General features: G+C 39.2%; 2 protein-coding genes across 7 annotated transcripts; both read right to left on the bottom strand.

Annotated features, from left to right (window-relative positions):
- Nucleotides 1-1204: 1204 nt before the first annotated feature.
- Nucleotides 1205-6939, bottom strand: thap1 (THAP domain containing, apoptosis associated protein 1). 4 transcript variants are annotated; one of them, XR_014278050.1, is made up of 5 exons: nucleotides 6658-6939; nucleotides 5728-5920; nucleotides 5118-5529; nucleotides 4661-5022; nucleotides 1205-1776 (listed from the first exon to the last, which is right to left on the bottom strand). XR_014278050.1 is itself a non-coding variant. In XM_082542070.1 (4 exons), exons 1-4 carry the CDS (start codon nucleotides 6726-6728, stop codon nucleotides 4985-4987), a joined length of 714 nt encoding a protein of 237 aa, XP_082398196.1. In that variant the 5' UTR covers nucleotides 6729-6939; the 3' UTR covers nucleotides 4192-4984. The 4 variants fall into 4 exon arrangements, 3 of the variants coding, with proteins under 3 accessions (XP_082398196.1, XP_082398197.1, XP_082398198.1); XM_082542070.1 differs by lacking the exon at nucleotides 1205-1776 and having other exon boundaries at nucleotides 4192-5022; XM_082542071.1 differs by lacking the exon at nucleotides 1205-1776 and having other exon boundaries at nucleotides 4192-5022; nucleotides 5118-5526; nucleotides 6658-6938.
- A 1902-nt stretch (nucleotides 6940-8841) lies between these two features.
- LOC309711382 (uncharacterized protein) lies at nucleotides 8842-17339 on the bottom strand. 3 transcript variants are annotated; one of them, XR_014277955.1, is made up of 3 exons: nucleotides 15186-17339; nucleotides 13377-13705; nucleotides 8842-13300 (listed from the first exon to the last, which is right to left on the bottom strand). XR_014277955.1 is itself a non-coding variant. In XM_082541666.1 (2 exons), the coding sequence occupies exons 1-2, from the start codon at nucleotides 15744-15746 to the stop codon at nucleotides 13529-13531; spliced, it is 738 nt and encodes a 245-aa protein (XP_082397792.1). In that variant the 5' UTR covers nucleotides 15747-17339; the 3' UTR covers nucleotides 8842-13528. The 3 variants fall into 3 exon arrangements, 1 of the variants encoding a protein (XP_082397792.1); XR_014277956.1 differs by having other exon boundaries at nucleotides 8842-13274; XM_082541666.1 differs by having other exon boundaries at nucleotides 8842-13705.
- Nucleotides 17340-17452: the final 113 nt, after the last annotated feature.

Raw genomic sequence — 17452 nt, 5'->3', positions numbered from 1 at the left:
CCCGGTGTTTAGAAAAAATGCAGCTCAACTGTTTTGCTTGGGCAGCGGTTGTCCTTCTCTCCTGGATCGGCTGGAGCTTTCTTTAGGTGCCTTCCCAGGCAGCTGGTTATCCCAGCTGACAAATGTCCAGCTGGGATAACCACATTTACTCAGGGCCTTCTTGATGTGCCATTCTTCTGCTTCCCTGGCCGCTGTGTCTGTGGGGATGGTGTTCGCTCTGGGTTATAGCATCCTGATGACACCCAGTTTGTGCTCCAGTGGATGATGGGAGTCAAACCTTAAATACTGAGCCGTATGTGTAGGTTTATGGTACACATCAGCTTTTAGATGTCCCCCATTACTGATAGAAATCCCACAGTCTAGGCTAGCCTGCCACTTTTCATATCCTCCCTGGTGAATTTGATGTGTTGGTCCACCGAGTTAATATGATTCGTGAATTGTGGTACGTTCTGAGATTTGATTTTCACCCAGGTGTCATCCACATACCTGAACCAATGACTTGGTGGTGTTCCAGGGTAGGATAGCAAAGCCCTCTTTTCCACTTCTTCCAAGAAGTACAAGTTGGCCACAATGGGTGAAACTGGGGAACCCATGGCACGCCTATGTTTCTGCCTGTAGTACGGACCCTTGTATGTGAAATAGGAGGAATTAAGACACCGTTCCAAAAGCGAACATCATCCTGTAATCTCTTACGAACTACCTCCACCGCTTCTGTGACTGGGATGCAAGTGAAGAGAGAGGTAACATATGAGACCATGGTTTTATCTGCCTCCATAATGACATCTCACATTCTCAACACAATTCAAGGTGTTCTGGATGTGGTGTTCAGAGCTGCCGACCAACGGGTTGAGGATCGAAGCCAGAAACTTAGAGATGTTATAGGTGACAGAGTTGATCATACAGATAATCGGTCTTAAAGGAGGAGTTAGGTTAGCTGTTGATTCAAAATTGGCCATAGGAGTGAGTGCAAGTGGGTCTTTTTGTCTCTATGTGAGAATGGATGTAGGTGACTTTTATTGTGATTTGACACGACATAAATATAACCGGAGTCAAGTGAATATGGAAGATGTATTTGAAAAAATCAAGGATCTCTGATGGTGGGAAATGCTCTATAAATCATTAAAATCTGTTTTCTAACGTGTGAGACGAGTACATGGGTAAATAAACTCACTGTGGGCATGAATGCCATTGTTTGTTAGGGCTTTCTAAAAATTTTATTTATCATTTCTATTCATGGTAACAATAAATACAAGATAATTAGGGTAAAGGCAGGGGAGAGGATTAAACACAGAACAAAACAACAACAAAAACAAAAATAACAAAAACACTGTGGTTGTGAAGTATCTGCATGATTGAGGAATTGAGGAATTTCATTGATTAACGAAATTCAGTTCAATTTTCCATCCATCCATCTTCATCCGCTTTATCCGAGGCCGGGTCGCGGGGGCAGCAGCCTAAGCAAAGAGGCCCAGACCTCCCTCTGTGTGTGTGTGCCAGTTCAATTTTTTCAATTAAATTTTATTTATATAGCGCCAAACCACAACGACAGACGCCTCAAGGAGCTTTATATTGTAAGGTAGACCTCACAATAATACATACAGAGAAAAAAAACCCCACAATCATATGACCCCCTATGAGCAAGCACTGTGGCAACAGTGGGAAGGAAAAACTCCCTTTTCACAGGAAGAAACCTCCGGCAGAACCAGGCTCAGGGAGGGGCGGGGCCATCTGCTGCGACCGGTTGGGGTGAGAGAAGGAAGACATGATAAAGACATGCTGTGGAAGAGAGACAGAGGTTAATAACAGATATGATTCAGTGCAGAGAGGTCTGTTAACACGTAGTGAGTGAGAAAGGTGACTGAAGAAGAAATACTCAATGCATCATGGGAATCGGGGAGTTTTTAGGACATGCTGATAATAATGAATTACAGTAGTCCAGCCTAGAAGTAATAAATGCATGAACTAGTTTTTCAGTATCACTCTCAAACAGGATATTTCTAATTTTAGAGATATTGTGCAAATGGAAGAAAGCAGTCTTACATATTTGTTTAATATGTGCATTGAAAAACGTATACTAGTTTTATACTAGTTTTTTATGTTGTTTTTTTTTTATTATTATTATTATTATTATTATTATAGGACACAATAAAAGTTGAATGTTGTATTGGTACTGACCAATGATTTTAGGAATTTAAAACTCAGCAGTCTTGAAAGTCTAAGTTTAGTCATAATAATTTTATGCTAATTACTTAATTGTAACAAAAAAAGTTACCTTTATTTTATTTTATTTTTTGCTTGAATGCATCATCACTCAAATTACAGAAAGAGTTTTAGTTTTAAGTCAATATAATTTTGAGTATGAATATAAATCTTTGGGGTCACAAACCTGGAAAGTTACACTTTAAAAAATTGTGTAACATCTCTGTCCATAAACAATGGCTCAAATATTCAGAAAGAATAATTGAGTTTAAAAGTTTAGGTCAGGGCCTGAGCTCCAAACCTGGACCAAACTTCTCAGATGTGATAAAGCTCTGCCCCTGAACACATTTCAATTGTAATATTTTAAAATAGTGACGGCACCACCTAGTGGGAACAGATGAAATGTCACGTTTTAACCTTTGGGCTTCACTTTGGGCTACAGTTTCAAGGTGGCTGACTCAGGCAACCTCAAATTTGTCCAGGACAGGCTTAAGGAGTTGGTCTTTGGGTGCTTTGAAAACTGTCAGTTTTTGTCAAAAGCCGCAGTGAATTTTAATGTTTCCCCACAAGGCACCAAATTGATGTAACTCAAAGACATGTTTTTCAGTCTCTCCCAAACTTCACAGGCAGGATGAGAGTCTCACCCTGGTATGCCCATTGTCAGCAATAGTTAAAGCGCCACCTAGTGGCAACAGAAAATGTCAGGTTTTATTTTTCTACAGGGATTTCATCAGAGCAACATGATCTTTAGTGAGTGTGATCTTTGGTGATGTTAAATTGCAACGCTTTTGAGTTTATGTTAAAGGGCGCGGTCGTGGCAGCATGCCAACTTTCGAATATTCGCCACAAGACAGGATATTGTGTATCTCAGCTGTACATTGTCCAGTCTGGAGAAATCTACGTGGCAGTATTAGGTCACACTTGTGTTGCCACCTAGTGGACACAGAAATTTCATCCAATCTAGCTGAAATTTTAATTGGCGGTTCCAATTTATTGAAGTTTTTTTTAAATCATTAACAATGTATGCTGCATGATCATTCCAGCCTGAAAAATGAACAATTTAAAGAAATCATTAAAAGTCCATGATATTCACACCCTTGACATGTGTGTGAGCTTCCAGCTACAAGTGTACACATTTGCAGATCTGATTCACTGCAGAAAACTTCAAAATAACACTCTTTGCTAAACTTTGATGGTTCGTATCTCAGTGTGGAACAGGTGACTGCTCAAAACAAATTTGAGCATATGAAAGGTTTCCATTTTACCCACCAGGCTGATCCATTCTGGGTCAAAATCACTTTCTAATTATTAAAAAGGATGCTTGAATTTGTTTGTTTTGTAGTTTCTATGTTTGATTTTTTTGTACTGCAAGACATTAAGACGGCTGTCGGGACAATCCTGCTGTCTGCTGGGCTGACCCGCCGAGCTAAGCAGGGGCAGGGGAGAAAATAAAATCTCCCACAGTAACAATGTAAAGATAGTCTTCCATGTTGGAAAAAAAAAGTAGGACTTTCAAACATCAGGAACACCACATTCTGGGTTTGGATCTTGTAGTCTTCCATCATGGGAATGACTGCAAACATCTACAAAGGTGGAAAATCCCTCCACACCAAACATGAACCGAGTCCCTGGATCTAGGAGGAGATTTGGATCCGTTTCATTTTCTGATATTTTCATGGGAACATGAAGACGATCTCTGCTGGTTTTTCTTTTATTCACTTTAATTTCATTGGTGATGACACAACAACGGCCGAGCTTCACTTCTGCTAATTTCATGCAAAACCAGTCACATGACCTCCTCAGTGAAGGAAGCACAAAGAGCCAAAGAAGCTGCTCGTATGGCTTCAGTTTATTGCACATCAGCAGTAACAAGCAGTGTTTTTGCATCTCAAGAAACACTGAAAAATGTAAAGCTGCTTTTGCAGCAAATGTACTTCAATCAGCCTTTAAGTAAAAAACAAAACTCTGAAAACAAAAGCAGAGAAGCTCAAGTGAGTTAATTTCATACTGTCAAATTGTATTTCCATATTAAACAGCAGAATGTTTAATGGGGATCTATCCAGCACATTTCCAGCATTGTGTTTTTAATTCATAAACTCTCAGAGCAGCTTTGCATGAGTCACAGTTCAAAATAATCTCTTTTTTTGATACCGGGTTTTCAGTTCATCCTCTGTCTGAAATGAGGCGTTTTAGCCTCTCCGACTTTGAGCCGTCTTTCTTTCTGATTAGCTGGGTATTGCTTCTGTGCCCAACAGGACCATATCAGGATATCATCTCTCTATGACATCATACAGATCAAAGAGTACAAAAAAAGGGTTTATTTTCCTGATGAATTTGGTTTACCAACTTTTTTTCCTCTTTCATTTGCAAAACTCAAAACCTAAAGGCTCAGATCGATGCTCCTAACGATCTACCTCAGATGCCTCTGAACATCATGGTTCATAACGGCCTCGGCTCTCACCTTTGAGCTTCGACACCGTGGGCACTTCAGATGAAAACTGCTCAGTTGTGGCTGCAGACCCAGCTCTCCTCACTGGGATGATCCTCCTAGAGAAATTCCAGAAAATCCAGAGATGACGATCTCACCTCAGCTTACGTGGTAACACCTCGTATATGTGACAGAACATAAAAAGCACTCTTTAAAGGAATAGTTCAACAGTTTTCTTTTTTTTTTTCTGAGAGGGGGGGGGCATAACTGTGCTTTGTTTTCCTCAGAGTGACAAGAACCATCAGTCTGTGTGCATCAAGTATGAAGAGCTGTTGGCTCTTGAAACCAAACCAAAACCTAAAGCTTTAAAAAGTCATTTAAGTGCAGCCCGAGCTCTAGAAAACAAAGACAAAAACAGAAAGATGTGTGAATATTTGTGTCCTTCAGTTCAGCAGCAGATGAAACTTCTCCACTCCGCCTCACTCCATGCCTTTCAAACTGTGGTAGATGTGTTTCGGCAAAATCACATATCCCTCACTGAAGCCCGGCTCCGGCGCCGACTGACGGGCCATCCTGGGTGCCGCCTCCCGGGCGGTCTTCAGCCTCTTGAGCTGCCTCTCCTGCCGCCGACACTTCTGCTGCGTCGTCTTCAGCTTCTTCCTCAGATGTTCCACCTGCTCCTCCAGCAGCTCGATGCGCCTCTTCTGCTGCGCCGAGTCCTCTACCGTGTAGTTGTGGTCGCAGGAGACCGCCGTCGTCGTTGAGGTCGTTGTCATCGCGACGCTGCAGGTGTCAAGCGGGTTGCTCTCAGGCTCCTCCTCCTCCGCTGGTTCAGAGGTCAGAGGCAGAGAAAGCGGGAAGAGGTTCTCAGATGGGAAGGGATCCTCCAGGGACTCTGACTGCTAGAGAGAAAAACACGAGTTAACTAATTGCTACCTAACTGAAGTTAACCTGATCTACTTATCTAGCTTACCTAAACTATCTGCTTAATTTGAGCTGTCTCTCAGATCTGTGCTCTTATCTTGAAATAAAGAAATGTGACTGGAAACTCTTGGGAGACTCCTGGAAAAATAAAGCCCTGCCGGCTTTAGTTAGGTCACCTTGATGCTGAGGTTGAAGGTGAACAGCGACGGCACAGCGCTCTCCTTCAGCACACGGTTGTTGCACTCCCTCTTGAAGGAGTCTTCGGTGAAGTGCTGGGAGCAGATGTTGCTGTACTTTGTTGGCTTGAAGTTGTTTCTCCTCATCGCAGCCACCCATTTACAGCAGATATCTGGACGGGCCAGAGGAAACCTGGCAAACAAGTGATAATAATAATACACAGAAACGTCAAAACGCTTCTGTATGATTTGGGAATTATTTTCTGTTATCAGTTTAATGTAATAATTAGTTTAAGTTGCTTATGAAGTACACTTTATGTCTTTGGTAAAAAACAGAACAAAAAAAAACAAAACAAAACTGAAGCGTTAACCCTTTCTGTTACTTGTTTTGAGACTAAAGTTGGGGACTAAAGAAATGCGCATTAACTCCCGGCAGTAAGCATAAACACATTAATCCAAACTCCAGTTAAATTTGGAGGAATTCACTATCCCCTTATTTACGGAAAGTCAAACATATTTAAGAATATAACTGCAAGACTTTATAAGTAAATGTGTTCCGTGCTGATAACTTCGGCTTGCAAAAAAGCGAAATAGCCGTAAAGTTCTAGTAATATCTAAATTTTTGTGCCTCGGTATAGCCACTATAGAGAAACTTGTGACTTTAGACTTGATAAAAACATTTGATTTCATCAAATAAAAATAGCATCTGTTGACTTTTATGTAGCCGGATTTTAGCAATGAAACCTGCAAACACGTAAAATGTTCCGTGTCCTACTCCACATGTTTCGTACTGTTGAGGAAGAGCAGTTAATCTTTAATGAGGCAGATTAGTGAACGCAGGCTGGTGGACGTTGCTCAACCACCATGTCAGGACTGCTAATGCTACCCAGCTCGCTGAAACACACAGACACACATTGGCACTTAACTTACTTGTGGAAAGAAATCTCTTTGTCTTTGTGGTAGCGGTTCTTACAGCCGTACGCTGAGCACGTCTGAACCATGGCTGAATATCCAGACAACACTCACTCACAGCCGGACCAGAACTCCACGAAGCTCCGCTGGTGCTTCTTGTCACCCTCCACACAAGCTTCACTGCCACTAACAATGATGGCGGCGAAGAATTAGTCACCTGATCGGCATCCCCGCCTCTAATTGGTGGAGCTTTCTGTCGTTACTTTCCTATAATATCTCAAGAAGTCCACCAGGGGGAGACAAATTTGATAAAGAACATCAATTATATATATATATATGCACCCTATTTTTTTATGAGCCTTAATTTAAATACTAATATATATATATATATATACACACACATATACACACATATATACACACACACACACACATATATATATATACACACACACATATATATATATATATACACACACACATATATATATATATATACACACACACATATATATATATATATACACACACACATATATATATATATATACACACACACATATATACACACATACATATATATATATATATATATATATATATATATGTATGCAAGCAAGCAAGCAATTTATATAGCACTTTGAAAACAACTCTCAGCTGAAAACAAACACATGACATAATAAATTACAATAGTGAAATAATATATGTAAGAAAATAAAAAATAAAAAACAATAAAAAGTAAATAAATGCAAATTTAATTAAACTAAAACATACAAAAAGTCCGCATCAGACTGTGTCATAAGCCAGGGAGTGAAAGTACGTATTAAGATGGGCTTTAAAGGTGGACAATGATAGAGCCTCTCTTATGTGCTGAGGCAAATTGTTCCAGAGGTTTGGAGCAACAATAGAGAAGGCCCTGCTCCCTCTGAGCTTCCTCTTAAACCTGGGTACCTCCAGGAGCAGCTTGTCAGCTGACCTGAGAGACCTAGGAGGGGAATAAGCACGAAGAAGCTCACAGAGATAAGTTGGGGCAAGACCATTTAAAGATATAAAAACAAACATTAAAATTTTACAATGAACAGGCAGCCAGTGGAGTGAAGCCAGGATAGAAGTTATATGCTCTCTCTTATGGGTTCTGGTTAAAAGTCATGCAGCAGCATTTTGGTCCAGCTGCAGTTGAGAGAGAAGACACTGACTAACTCCAAAATACAGTGCATTACAGTAATCCAAACGAGATGAAATAAAAGCATGGATTACTGTTTCAAAATGTGGCCGAGATAAAATAGGTCTTAGCTTTGCCAATCACCTTAGGTGATAAAAAGTGGACTTGACAGTAGCCCTAATTTGAGTGTTCAATTTAAAATCACTATCCATCTTAAAACCCAAGTTAGTGACAACAGGTTTAAAATACTCTGCCAGGGGTCCCAAATCAATAGTGGAGGGGTAACAAGGTCCACTAGGACCAAACACAATCACCTCAGTTTTGCTTGAATTGAGTCTTAGAAAATTTTGGGCCATCCAAGTTTTAATATCATCTAGACATGTCAAAAGTGGTTGAATGGAGGAGGCATCTTTCTGTTCCAGAGGCAAATAAATCTGGCAGTCGTCAGCATAGCAGTGGAAGGCTATTCCATGCCTTCTAAGGATGGTACCCAAGGGCTGCAAGTATAATGCAAAAAGCAAAGGCCCTAAAACTGAGCCCTGTGGGACCCCCAAACTGAAAAGTGGCAGAAAAGGACTCATACCCTAAAAAATTAACTAGATAGATAGGTAGGTAGGTAGATAAATTATATTTACATCTATCTATCTATTTTTTATGAGCCTTAATTTAAATATTACATTTAAAATCAAATCAAGTCTTTTTATTTCACTAGCACATTTTGAAATAAAAGAAGCTGACACAAAGTGCTAATTTCAATTATTTTCTGTTCAGTATAGAATAAATGTGAAGGACTATAAAATATTAGAAAAAACACAATTTAAGTACATTTTACCAAATTAAATATCAATTTTGTATTATAATTTTTCATTATTATTTTAACTGCTGTAACAAAAGAATTTCACAAATATAGGATAGTGCATTTGTCCTCTTTTATTTATTATTGCAGAAATTACCATAAGACGTAATGTTTTATTTCATAGCACAGACCTGTAGATTCATGCATTATGTGTTAGATAAATAAAGACTTTCAACACATAATCTCTTGGTCAAAAAAGAAGAAACTTTATTATTAAAAACAGGTATTTTCAACACCGTGAGTTGGTCTAAAGAGCTTTATACAGCAACAAAAGACCAGGAATACACTGGAAACAGGTAAATACACAGCACTGATAAGTACCTATAATGTGTGTGTATTATCACTACACTGTATACCATACTGAGTCCTTATCTCAAAAGAAACAAGAGTCACAAGGCTCTCAAACAGTCTGTGGGTTCAACTTTAGCAGCTGGAAACTCAACTTAAAAACATTCAGAGTTTCTCACCAACTTTGACGGAGGCTGCTGAGGTTCAGACACATCATGTGTTTTTTCCTATTATTACGATTGCACATGAATGCAGCTTTACAAACAGGAGAAGCAAGGATTTAAGAAGAAGGATGGAAAGAGAAATTTCTCATCATTTGTCCATTTTTGTTTTAGCACATGCCTGTGGCCTTTAGAAGACTTTACAAAGGAAGAAATAAATAGAAAAATACAAAATAGTTTTGGGATAATTCACCCACATTTCTATGTACAGGAACCCCCCACCAAAAAAAATGAACCAGGTGGGATCATTTGATTTTTGCAAACAAAATTTAGTGATGGAGAAATGTCCATAATTTCAGATCAAACATAGTCAAAAATCAAAGAAGTTTTACTTTATTTTACACAGTTAGAATCTTATTTTGATAGTTCTGTCCATACTTCCTGTCAGTTGTATGAAATTCACTGCCACAGTCGTCATGTTTCTTTAAACACTGCACAAACATATCAACAGGTCACCGGAGTGATCCAGTAGCTGTTGGACTACAGGTTAAAATCCTGGACGAGCACCATGTGCTATCTGTCAAAAAGCCCAAAAAAGCCTATTTTAAACAAGGACACTAAAAATTAAAGGTCATGACTTTTCAACTGTCAGCTCTAAGAGAAATTGTAAGAAAAGGAAGGAAAAAAAAAAAGTATTTTACACAACTTTTATAATGCACCCCTACCATCATAAGGTGACGCCAAAAGCCTGTTTGATGACTATGACTAAGCACATGTTACTAATTACTTAGTGTTGAATTGTATGGCAAAAAGCTACCATAAAGTTGAGTGTACCAGTCTTAAAATAGTAAATACACAGCAACAAGTGACCACTGAGAGGTACAGGTAACATGTCATCACAACCAGTCTTGGTCATTTGAAAGTTGTTTGGGTTTAAACAGCTGCCACTGAATATCGCATAATACTTCTGATTTAAATGCAGTAAGTTCTGCCAAACTGATAATTGGCAGTTTAGCACACAAATATGATGATAAGCCCAATCGATCATCAGAAGATGTATGTGAGATTTATCAAAGAATTCCAGATGTACCAGAAAGTAGCATAAGAACAACCTCATTGACTTCTTACATCACAACGAGCTCATATATTTGGGCCTTTTAAACACTGGTAATCTAACAACAACAACAACAGAGTGCCAACTTAAACATTCATGATGACATACCAAGTGATGACCCCCTGGTAACTCCAGGAAGCGAGTGCTCAAATGCCAAAATTGCAGTTCCTCTAATGTCCACTTGAGGCTTCAAAAGCAAGTTAATCTCCCCCATCTCTCATGTTAAATGCCCAATTTTACAGTAGAAATAAACATGTTTTGGAGTCTGATACAAGAAAACTGTTTCAGTATCTGTCGAGTTTTTCAACCTTCATAACAAATGCACAACCATCACCTAGCTAACTGGAGCTTTTTTTAAAGCAGATTTGAGTGGTTAAAAAAGGGCAACAGGACTTCTTTAGGTTTCTTTAGCCATTTCATTTTTCATCCAGGAGGCTTTTCCAGTTCAAATTATGAGAAATGGCATGTGTCATTACCGTCACTGAGTCCAAAAGGTGGCACCTGTCTAAGACAAGTACTGTCAACTAGGGCTGCACGATTAATCGTTAGAAAATCGCGATCTCGATTCATACTTATGTGCGATCTCATTTCCAAATGACAACGATTTAAAAAAAAAAAAAAAAAAGACGGCGACGATTGTACCGCATTTTGATCCGGGACGTAATCTGCATGAAAACAAGCGCTCACTCTTCCTGCTCAACAAATGACAAGGGCGGAGCCTTATACCACGTGATACAGAAGCTGTGCCGTGTGATGCTAAAATTAGCAGGGAAAAAACAACGGAGAGCACGTCAGGGATGACGAGAAAGTGACAGGAGAAAATCCGTCCCGGTCAACCACCCAAACATCAATAACGGGAACCTTATACAGCGCTTCCCTATACACGTCGAACTCCCGCAGGCACAAAGAAATTACGGAGGCTATCACTTATCACCTGACCAAAGATATGGCTCCCATCAACACTGTGCAAAACGAGGGATTTAGGAAAATGATCAACACCCTAGACAAACGCTACACAGTGCCGTCCCACAACTGTTTTTCTATTGTTGCACTACCTGCTCTATACACGCAGTGTCGAGCAACAGTGGAGACGGAATTTCAAGCAGTACAACATTTTGCGGCAACAACAAAACCTGAGACATTTGTTGTTTTTATGTTTATTTATTGTTTTTATGTTCAGTCTCAACTGTTACGAAGTTGATGTGCAGCTAATAAGTGCAATAAATATTTATACTGGAAAAGAGAATCGTGAGAGAATCGTGATTCTCATTTTATGCAAAATCCTGCAGCCCTACTGTCAACTACTTTATTTTTAAGCACTCAAGACTACCATGACCTGCACAACTGAGAACCTATGCAGGCATTTTTAATGCAGTTACTGACAAATAATTTGGTTTTATCTGTGATTTATTATGGGCAACCACTATACTGCAAGTGTACCAGGAAGTAAGTATAACGATATTATTATGTCAGCAAAGTGAACTTGCAGGAAGTCTTCAAAAATCTTGTGTGGTTCAACATTCAAAGGTATTTAGCTGACAATGTAATAACAGAAACAGAGACGGCTGGAGATAGCAGACGGACAAAACTATCAAAATATGTAAATATTTTTTCAAAGATAAAGCAACAGATTAAAAAGCTGCTGTACAAGAAAAATAAATAAATAAATCTGTCTGCGAGGCCTTCACACTTACTTAGAAAAGATTGGCAAACAATCAAACTCAACTTCAGGAAAAAAAAATGAAAGAAAAAGAAGGAAAGTGCAACAGAAACGAGTCAGAGTGCTGTCGGTTACTGAATGTCTCTAAATACTGCAATACTCAGAATCCTCCGGGGTCGTGAAATCAGAGTTTTTTTGCATATTCACAACACTGCCATCAAGAATTCAATAAAGACTCACAGCAGTGCCTTCTGGGAGATTCAGTCGGCTTCTGTCTTAAAGATCACACGCAGTCATAATGCAACGATTACACTCAGTGATGTGATGTGGAAGCCCCGCCCACTAAGCAGCTCTTCCCTTTTGCAGGAAAGAAAGCAGCTTCTGTGCTTGACATCCAGGAAAGCTTTCGCTCTCGTTTTAGCTTCACCAGCTGATCTGCTGCCACAAATTTCATCTAGCTGAACTCGAGAACCGCTTACTGGCTTTTTGTTGGACTTGCAAGCAGAGCTCTGACTAAAACAACAGGATATGAGCACATTTCTGTATTTTTTAAGGCTAAAGTAGCAAAACATCTGCTGGTTCAAATATGCAAAATATAACCCAGATGTGTGCCTGTGACTCAGTGGCTGCCGAGGTCCACCTGTGCCAGCTGCCAGCTGTGTTTATGACTTCTGGGCCACATCTGGTGATTGCCAAATGCCAGAACTGAGCGACAAGAGGGCCAAACGTGGGCCAGAAAAAAGCTGATATTTTTTTTAGTTCAAAAGGAAAAAACAAACAAAAAAAACCCATCTTATAAGAAAGCTAATTTCATGCGAGCAAAGTGTATATTGAATATGTACGTTTTTGGTTTTTATTTTAATCACGTGTTACACACACCTCACAGCCAGCTGCATGTAGTGGCCTGTGCATTACTCCAGGACTCATTTCAGTGAAAATAAGCTTGTAATTTGTTGTCTGATTGCAAATAAGTGCGGTTTTCTATTAACACTTCTTATGTGTTATTGCTGTTTTTATTGTAAATTTGTTTGTTTTTTTCCTGAATTTTACATCACGTAACTAGGCCCTTTCATTTTTTTTCTTTCAATGGCCCGAATACAACCAAAATAAACTTTTCCACAGACAATTCAATGCTGGCGACTTGTTTTTGCTCCTTTCACTGGTGGGCTGTGAGTTTCAGATGGACAGCTGCAGGAAGGCTGTGACTACCACTCCCAGATAAAACCTTTTAGTGTTACAACAATGAACCAAAAAAAAGCTAATAAATTATAATAAAGATGTTGCTCTAATCGTAAGTCACGCTGATAGTGCAGGCCACCTGGTTGAATCCAACTTAACCATTATATGGTTTTGCTTGTGACGTCATACAGGTCAGCAGTGCTTGGAGCCTCCAGCTGTTGGCGGATTAACATGGAAACATCTGCAGCATGTAAATAAAACTGAGCGCTCAGCAGATCAGCAAATGTTTATATTTTCAATCTAAAGCAAAAAAGTACCTCACACTGGGGTCAGAGATGCTGTCCACCTCCTCTTTTCTTCTTTTTGTTGCTTGTTACAAGTGTTCGTTGTCACAGCAACAACATAACCATGAGTCCTGTACAGATAAACACTTTTGCATCATTTTTAAATGCTATTATTTCTCTCAGGCTTACTTCTCCTCCTCCTCCTCCTCCTCCTCTTCTTCTTCCTCCTCCTCTTTCTCTTTTCCTCCTTTGTCTCCCCGTGACACTTCTTTCTTTCCGTCCTCTTCTTCTTCACCTCCTCCATCTCCATCACCATCTGCCTCATCCTCTGCTTTTTTAGACTCTTCCTTGTCTCCTGTGCCCTTAAACAATTTAAATAAAACCCATTTTACTCATCACACAGAGGTATAAAGGTTTATTGGGTATGAAGTGCAATATATTCTTATAAACTTGGAAATCTATTGGAAATGAGCCAATCCATTAGTATAAATTAGTGTTCTTTGCAACCTTCTCAGTTTTCTTTTCAGTAAAATGCATGTTTCTTTTTGTTGTTTGCATTTTCTTTCTCAACTTTTATTCATTCTAAGGTTATTATAAATTTGCTAATTTTCTCCTGGAACTTTGACCCCTTTTTTCTCATAAATCTGTTTTCTCTTGTGAATTTTTTCATTAGACTTGCCAGTTTTTGTTAACGTAAATACATTTACTAATTGTTGTACAAATTCTGTAATTTCTTTCTTATAAATTGGCCATTTAACTTTTATTCTAAAATCTAACAAAATTAATAATGAACATTTATTTGTTATTAATTATTATTAACAATAAATAATTTTATCTTGTACATTTTTTTTACACTTCACATAAGTGATTTTTTTCCTCTTAAATTTGCCAGTCCTTTAATTTAAATACATTTTCTAGCTTTTTTATGAACCAAGGTTTTTTTTTCATAAATCTACCTTTTGTTGTGTTGTAAATTTGCACATTTTTAAAAATATTTTCTCTCTCTTTTTTTGGCAAATGTTTGTAGTTTACTGTAAATTTGCCAGCTTTAGCAAACTTTTATTCCGTCTTGCAGATTAACGCGCAGATTTTTCCTGTTCAAGTTTTGAAAGCACATTTTTCTTTGATGTGAATACATTTGTCCCAAAAAATGATCGTCTGCAAAAAAAATAATTTTTTTCCGGTATTTGCCAAAAAAGTGATTGCTCGTATAAGTAACTTGCTGGTCTATAATATGTTAAATATATGTCAAATGAATCCCACAATGAATGATATCAAGTCATCCTGAGCCACTAACAACATTCCTGTAACAAGGCAGAAGCTACAATCAGTTTTTGGCAGTGACTTTTATATATTCTTTATTTATCCAGTAAAAAAAAAAATCTCGTTGACATTAAAAATGTCTTTTGTAAGAGTAATCTGTCCAAGAGGAGACCAGATATTGCAACAAATATAATAATAGATCTGTAAACATATTTTAAGTGGACAAAAAGGACCGGATTGGTTATAATGTAAGTACAATAACAAAGATTTATAAAGATACTTAAAAAAATGTAATTTTAAAATTTTATATATAACCCCTTTGTAAACCTTGTTCACCGAAGTCTATTTACCAACATACGTAAAGATGTTGCACATAAAAAACACACGGAAACATTGGAAATTAGTTTTTGGCAGGCGGTCACGTTTTGGCACAACACCGCTCTTACATGAATTCTTTCAACTTTGTCTCATATACCTGCGCTTTTACCCAGAGGTAGCCCTGTTTGTTTTTTGCTCGTCTTTCCGTGTTTCTACAGAAGTACCTGCGCTCCTGTGTATGACGCAGGCGCTCAGGTGTACCTGCTTCACGCGGCTCCTCCTCCGGCTCGGGATGCGGGCCTTCATCCTCCGGGACAGCGCCAACAGCTTGTTGTGTCTCTGCCTCCTCTTCGCCTTCTCCGCGTCCTCTTTCCGCTTCTCCTCCGCGCGGTCCGAGTCCGACTCGTCCTGCCGCTGCAGCCGGCTCCTCTTCCTCGGCTGGACCATCCTCTTCGTGTGACTTCCGTCGTCATCTTCCTCATCGTCGTCGTCATCGTCGTCCTCTTCATCCTCGTCGCCGCGGCTAGACGACGAAGAGCTGTCGTCGCCTCTCAGGAAGGAGCGCTTCCTGCGGGTGACAGAGCGGCTGTCGTCGCTGGAGGTCCCCCCGGACTCGCTCCGGTCCCGGTCCTCATGCTCGCTGTCGTCCTCAGGAGAGCTCTGGAAGTCGGACTGTGATCCGGAGGAGGAGGACGACGAGAAGGACCCTTCGTCACTGTCGTCCAGGATGGAGGCGGGCAGACCGATCTGCCGCTTCTTCGATGCGGCTACTTTGGTTTTCCGCATGGACGCGAACATTTTCCGCTTGTACAAACTCTCCATGTCTGCACGCGGTACCGGACAGTAGTGACATGAAACGGAAAAGCGACAGCAGAACCGGGCTCGGTGCACGCAGGCTAACGGCGCAGCTAGCCTCGCATTAACGACATGCTATTTATTCGCTGAAACACGCAACATGGCGCCTGAATTCATCTTCGTGCGGAATTATTTTGGAGTCTTTTCACATAAACGGACCGTTTGCAAACGTTACACTGAGAAAATCCGCGCTGAAAAGGTCACATTTAAAGGATTTTCAGTCCCTGAAAATGCCTGTGTGTTATTGTTGTGGCTTCTGCTTCTTCTCTAAAAATAACTACAGCACGCATTCGTACACACCGCCCCCTACGGCGAAGAGCAGGCGCTACACCTGCAAACTGAGCAGAAATTATCCTAGCACTCCTAACACTTTCCACTAAATAAAAAAAAATAGTCTGGGGAAAGAAAATTGTATACTAATAAAATAATAATATGAATCTATGAAAATAAATAAAATCTAAATCTACAGGAAGTGACTGTGGCTAACATCAATGTTAATTTTATTTATAGGTGTGGTCAGGTGTTTAAATACACTCCTCACGTTAGTTGTAAGCCACCTTCTAGTCTAAAGCACATTTTACCAAATATTAGTAGGGGTGTATGTAAATATTTGAGTCTGTATGTTTACTTTTGACCCTGTTGGGATAAGTTCAAATGTGTGCACCCAGTTCTTGTTTTTTAAAGTCCATCCATCCATTTGTTTCACTCCCTCATTCACACCTATGAGTTTTTAAAGTCATTAAAGATATATGCTGTATAATCATTCCACCCTAGAAAAAGAATTAATTAAAAGCCCAAAATTACCATGACTTTCATTCCCATGATGACTGTGTGGAAACCTATGACCACAACTGTAAATGTCACATTTCATTACATCTAAACTGAATAAGAGATTAATTAGGCTTCAGTCATATAGGTCACATTTGTAAACACAAACATTTGGAAGGCTGGGAGCGTTTCGGATGTCACTGTGAGTCATTCAGACACCACCTTTTTAAAGTGGTGTTTTTGGTACATGTAGCTAGTTCACATGCCTTTGCCCTCATTATAAAAACAACACTGAAACTAAAAAAAAGCCCAAAACAAACAAAATAAAAAAGCTAAAGTGAAAATTTACTGATTGGAAACAAAAAGAAAAGAAAAGTACAAAACTGTTATGATTCTGTTATTTACACTACACATCTGTAAGAATGAAATCAAACATAATACAGGATAAAACAAATTCAGTGTACAGTTTCTCTTGTGATAGGTCTTTTTCTTTTACTTTATTACCTTTTTTATTTTATTCTATTATTATTTTATTTATTTGGTTTAGGTTAAGGGAATAAAAACCCAGAGTGATCCTCCAAATATTTACTTGTAACATTTTGGCTCGTATAAGAAAAACTTGGACGTTTCTTATTCCAATCAATCCAAGTGGCGTCTCTCACTCATCCAGATCATTGCAGTCTAAAGGTCTTGAGATTAAAGCAACTGGACTTCTTGTTTAGGTTCTTGAAGACATTTTAGAAAGGTGTATTCAATTCTCCATGAAACGACTTCAAGTACCTGAAAGAGGTCGAGGTGCTGTTGACTCAAACACTTCAAATGCTGCTGAGTGTCTGTGAGACTGCTGAGGAGTTTTTCTTCTCCCCAAAGGCCTGAAAACACCAACAAATACAGCTTTAACAAAA

This window comes from Aulonocara stuartgranti (genome assembly GCF_965226115.1).
Source record: "Aulonocara stuartgranti genome assembly, chromosome: 7".
Classification (NCBI taxonomy): domain Eukaryota; kingdom Metazoa; phylum Chordata; class Actinopteri; order Cichliformes; family Cichlidae; genus Aulonocara; species Aulonocara stuartgranti.
This window is presented reverse-complemented; position numbering and strand designations above follow the sequence as displayed.

Coding starts and splice junctions, on each gene's coding strand:
- thap1 (XM_082542070.1), bottom strand. CDS start 6,728: ATGGTTCAGACGTGCTCAGCGTACGGCTGTAAGAACCGCTACCACAAA. Junction 5,921..6,657: donor AAAGAGATTTCTTTCCACAA/GTAAGTTAAGTG, acceptor CTTGTTTGCCAG/GTTTCCTCTGGCCCGTCCAG. Junction 5,530..5,727: donor CCTTCAACCTCAGCATCAAG/GTGACCTAACTA, acceptor TTTTCTCTCTAG/CAGTCAGAGTCCCTGGAGGA.
- LOC309711382 (XM_082541666.1), bottom strand. CDS start 15,746: ATGGAGAGTTTGTACAAGCGGAAAATGTTCGCGTCCATGCGGAAAACC. Junction 13,706..15,185: donor GGAGGAGCCGCGTGAAGCAG/GTACACCTGAGC, acceptor AAATTGTTTAAG/GGCACAGGAGACAAGGAAGA.